The sequence below is a fragment of the Morone saxatilis genome, unplaced genomic scaffold (assembly GCF_004916995.1).
Source record: "Morone saxatilis isolate NCDOM2014 unplaced genomic scaffold, NCSU_SB_2.0 Contig5, whole genome shotgun sequence".
In the NCBI taxonomy this organism is placed as follows: Eukaryota; Metazoa; Chordata; class Actinopteri; family Moronidae; genus Morone; species Morone saxatilis.
The window spans coordinates 9,229,870-9,235,478 of NW_023340095.1; the positions used below are offsets into that span (position 1 = coordinate 9,229,870).

At 39.0% G+C, this 5,609-nt stretch overlaps 1 protein-coding gene across 1 annotated transcript in view; it reads right to left on the reverse strand.

Annotated features, from left to right (window-relative positions):
- LOC118339345 (ephrin type-A receptor 6-like) overlaps positions 1–5,609 on the reverse strand; it is a 34,883-nt gene that overhangs the window by 21,805 nt on the left and 7,469 nt on the right. The window contains exons 3-4 of the mRNA XM_035676930.1: positions 5,192–5,354; positions 1,879–1,987 (exon numbers count right to left, since the gene is read on the reverse strand). Of these exons, the coding sequence (XP_035532823.1) occupies positions 1,879–1,987; positions 5,192–5,354 (272 nt within the window). The remainder of the gene's footprint in view (positions 1–1,878; positions 1,988–5,191; positions 5,355–5,609) is intronic.

The following is a 5,609-nucleotide window of genomic DNA, read 5'->3' on the forward strand; positions in this document are numbered from 1 at the left end:
CAAAGACAAACATTTGAAGCAACAGCAGTGTTGACAGAAAGGTTGATCTGTTACTGATTGGATTTTATTTATTTGCAATAATGGGGACCAATCACAACTGGTCTCATCATATCTTTAAAGCTAAAGAGCCCAAATATTTCCTTTAGTAGTTGGTAGAGACCAAAAACAGAACTATAAGAGTGAATATTGAACTTGCATTCGCTATGCGGCCGTTAACAAGACTCCAAATGAATGATAATGTTGCTCAATGACTGCTGTATGTGTAAATAAGCAACCACTGGATAACAAGTTCATAATATCAAACTAAAAGGTGATATCTCAATGATGTGTTGACAACTTCTACTGCCCTCAAGAGGCCAAACTCTTGGGTGTTCATGGTATTTAGTTAGCGTTACTATGTTTGAACACATCTTAATTAATGTTAATGTGAGCCTCTTGTATTAATTTGTTATATGCTCCTGACTGCAATCAGTACATTTGTTTTGTTGTCTTAAAAGCAGAAGAAAGCAGTAGTTAGAATAGTTGCATTGTTCTCTACATTTAAACCTGCCCCCTGTAAATCTCTGTAGAAAAACCAACAAATATATGTGGTATTGAATATTTCTGTCTGTGTTTGTGAGCTACTCCATTTATTTTTTATTACGTTACTTCAGGGTGAAATGGCCAGTGATTTAGTCTACAAACTGTCCTCAACTTCAGACGGCTGAAATAAAGTCTAAATTGTTTCTTGCCCCTGCGTTGCCAATTTCTGTCTCGCAGTCACACACCTATGCACACGTTGAACAACAGAGTGCAACAGAGTGTGGGGGCGTGTGTGTGTGTTTCTATCTCCTCCACTACAGATGAATGTTTGTGCATGTGTGTCTAGTTTGGGCCAGATGGGCCAAAAGCAGTGAATCTAATGTAATGGAGTATGATAATTAGATTATACAATAAGTCTGGGCTGCTCAAAAAGTGATTCTGGTTTGGCTACAGGGTTGAGAATAAGAGTTATTGAGTCACTCTGCAACAACAAAACACCTTCACACACACATTTATGTACTCGGCATCTGCGTAAAGTCCCACTGATCAAACTGAGAGATCTGTGCAAACATCACACCAGCCTACACAAGATGTCTTTGTCATCATTTTAGTTCAGTGGTATACAAAGTCCAAAGGCAATTGCTGAAGCAAAATGTAATATAGTCTTGAAGTGTAAGGTTTTTCCAATTTCCTGGAGGAAATATTGAACACCTAAGCCAAGGAATATGAAGCTTATACAGTACTGTAGGCATAGGAGCCAAATAGACATTTTGACACGACTTTGGAAAACCACATATGTAATTAAAATTATTAATAAGGGTTGCTGTGTTAGCTGGCTAACTGACAAGGCCTACAGTCACACCTAAACGGATCATAGCCATCGTGCCATGACAAGTCTTCCAAAACATTATACACACGTACACATCATTGGGCAAAAATGATCTCAAGTTACCTTGCTTCTGAAAAAAGGGTTGATTTTAACAAGAAAGCGAAACGTGCCTCACCGGGAACTATGAACTATGGAACATCTGGAGGAGATTCGGAAGAATAATGGCTCTGCACACCCACACAGGTGTGAGTTAGTTGGCTGATTAGACCTCTTCTGAAGGTAACAGGAAACTGGCCTATCCTGAAAATTACCTAAGGCTGACAGAACTCCATCTACAAATAAGAGTGATAAAGGCAAAAGTTGTCCCCATTGACAAGTGCAACAGAACTAATGAGAAGGAAAGGAAATGTCAATCAAGGATGCTCTGTACACCCACAGAGTCCTGAGAGGAGATCTAATCAAGTGAAACACACTGAATGACACTCTTTTTGCATACATTTAAATAATGTCTAGTGAAGCGCTCTTACCTTCCAGTGATCAGTAGGAAGAGGGTGAGGATGACGAGGAGGGTAAAGCCACCAACCGCTGCTGTCACGATAACCAACACCTGGCCTTGGTCAGAAGCAATGTCTGATGCTGAAGGTGGGAGAGAGTGGAGGATGGTTAGGACAGAGAAGATGTGGAAAAGAATACAAAGAAGAAGAAGAAGAAAAAGGAACAGAGGATGATGGGAAAAGGGAGAATGGATAAATTAAAATGGGAATGTAAGGATGACAAAAGCAGTGAGGAGAGAAAAGAGGGAGATTGGACGGATGGGACGTAGGATAAAGTGAGAAGAAAGAACACATTTTCATTTCATTCAACATCATCTTAAATATTCCTTTCCATCAGTGCACCATACATACACCATGTACGCTCTCTTGATAGGCAGATATTATGGAGAGATGTTTGATCAGCTCTTTGTAATGCAAAAAACCTTCCGTCAGCTTTCGTACTGGAATGATTCATATGCCTGCTGCTGTTTAATTAATATTATTCATTCATGAAATTGTGATTTAGTCTATGATCATTTGGTTAAATTGGTCCCATTTGATATTCATGATTTTCCCTTTTCTGTGTCTTGTCACAAGGCTAACGAATCCAAGATAATTGAAAGATGATTGCTATTACCAAACTTATTTCTATAATATTTCACGCTTAATGAATATGAATTGGAGATCGGGGTGCGTGGTCGCTAGCCCGATGAGCGGGGCTCATGCTGCTTTATACAGTATTTGGGTGTGCTAAGTCAAGAGCATGTATGTGTGCGCAGGGTGTCAAGAATATGTGTGTGTGTGTGTGTCGTTCGCTGGATAAAAGTAATTACAGACCACTCAGAGGGAGGGAAAATGAAAGTGGCGGTGGCCAGATCACACAAGACAATTCTCCCGGCCGTCAGCTTCATACACTCTTCACATCACTAACTAAGCAGATGTGTTGGACTGATGCTGCTGTAATGAGTTGTGTGTTTGTGCATGTATGTGTGGAGAGAGAGAGAGAGAGGGAGAGAGAAGGGCGGTGGAGGACAGCATGAAGAATGCAAGGTGAGGGATGAGGAAACGGATGACAGAAGAGAGATAAAGACAAACAAGAGAGAAAGAGAGAGGCGGAAGTGACAGACAAATACACAGATGGATGGAAAAACGAACGCATGAGACAGTGACTGACAGGCGGAAAGACAGACTGACAGGGAGGGAGAGAGCGACAGGGTCCAAATCTGCTTTCTCTTTCAGATAAAAGGCCAGCCAGTACAAAGGCTTGGCCAAGCACCGTCTGATCCGCAGATAAAGCAAAGCTCTGCAGCTTTGGAAGGGAGAGGGCCACTGTGAAGCCAAATCACCCTTCAACAATACCTGACCCAACATAAAAGGGCAGCTGGACCTTTGTATTTTATGAGTAGACTTGCAATAAAGCTACTACTCAGACACACACACACACACGCAAAAAAAACATTGAAAATACACTGAACATCAAGACTCCCCTGTGTCAGACTCCCTTGTTGATTGTATTAAATTTTTCAATTGCCATTGCAACTGATATCCTGACCTTTAAGCAGTGTAAGGTTTGTGAATTCAACCTATATGACATTCGTACGGGAGTTAAACTTTACAATATGATACACAAAATAGCGTTAGCTAGTGAGGAACAAGTGAGGAATGAATCAGGAATGATCTGATAATCAATTAATCATAATAAGTAGTTAGTGAGTAACTGTGAATGGAGGACTATATAGATTTAGTATAGAACAGACTGAGATACAATATTAAAGTATCATCAGGTAATGATTAATTATTAAATATCTGTAAACTGACATACTGAACACTATCTTCATGAGTCATTCCTGAGTAACTCAAAACAAGTAATTACCTAATCATTAGTTAATCTTGTTGTGCCCCCTCAAGTAAGGTGACAAATCATACTAAGTAGTTACTAAGTAATCCCCTAATACTTCATGAAGACGACAAGCAGCTACTGAGTTTTTAAATTCACCAGTAAAAAATGTATATGTGATTGACACAAATTAAAATTATGAAATATATTTCCAAGAAAAAGACATTACTGTGAAATGGGTCAACTAATCTTTACAGATATTTCAGTCTATTTGAGAATGCTGCAGCTTCTTCCAGTTGGACATTTATGACAACTTGTGACTAAAAAATTGGGAAAACAGGTTTATACTGAAAATACAGTTGACTCAAATATATATAAATCTATATTAAAGCACAAAAACATATTTTCAGTGCGTATGGGTTGATTTCATGTTGTGGTAAAGTGAAACCAAACACACATTTACGTTCAGAAACAAAATAGCACTTATAGTATGAGTTGGAGAATGATCTGCAGTAATATACATGATGCTGTATGTCCTGTATATGCAATTATATTTAATGGGGAATCATGGGAGTTCTATTCACTTTAAAAAAATTGAATCTGCTGCTGGGATTCCAACAGCGTAATGCTGTGTTTGTGATTTTGTGACTGTATATCTTCATTTCCTTCTTATACATCTCCCAGAATCTCATTAAAAAGTTGCTAGTTGGAATCCTACAATGGATGCTCCTGTTGGTGGGCTCATATCCAGGCTTATTAACTGCTGTTGTGCCCATGGTGCAGGCTGCCCTGAGCCTGCTCCAGGCTACGTGGACTTTATCTGACCCTGAACTGCTGCTTGCACCAATAATCTTCTATCTGTGTCTATGCAGCCTTTAGGATGAGAAAATACAAACTGAACAAAACCTATAAAACACACTTTTAATTATGCTTTTAATTGACAACATTTATTCCCTCTAAGGTTAACTTGAAGATTAAAGTTGAATTCTTTTCACTTTTTTTGCCTAAATGACATGTAAAAGGAAAATATCTTAACTGGCCTTGATACAGCCCATAAAATTGTTGATGGATGTTGAGTCTGCTAGAGCTCTGTTCATACAAAGTGGACTATTAATGGACGTCTGATCCTTTTCACCTGCCTCATCCAAAACTGACAGACAGTGAGATGGTTTGTTTTCTGCCATCACTTTACATACTTTACATTCTCTCATGCAGAAAAACTGCACTTTTAGCCTTCAGCTTTACATAAATCTGACGCTAATCATAATTTTAACCCTAGACCAGAGTACAAATTTTATTGTAGTTATTTTCAGGAGTGAGGTGCAGCAACACGCTTTGGAGAATTTTCTATATAATGTCATTTTGCCCCGAAGAAACATCAGCTGATGTACAAATACACACATTCACACAAAGAAATGTAAATATATCCCTCCCCAGAGACAAGTGCTGTGGATGGTCTCAGGTACTTACAGTCTCCTGTAGTTTCGTATTCATATTTATGGGAGTAGGAACTGTATCCAGCTGGCGTGCGAGTTCTCACACTGAAGACGTACCAGGTCGCGGGTTTTAAACCTGAGATGATCACACTGGGAGCCTTGGTACGCGTTGATGAGTAGCTCAACTGCTCATGTTCCTGTGGAAGAGAGTGGAAGATGAACAAAATAATAATATAATAATAATAAGACATTCAGAAAAGGTTTCCACGAAAAATGATCTTCGTGATGATCACATGACACCTTACTTTCAATTTGCACTCAAAATATGTGTGTATACTGTTTATTTCACTGCTAATTACACAGCCAGTGACAAAGACTGCCTTCTAGCCACATTCTTACCTCAAAAGGGTCATTATCTGTCCTTGGAAGCATATTTGGAGTGCTTAATAATG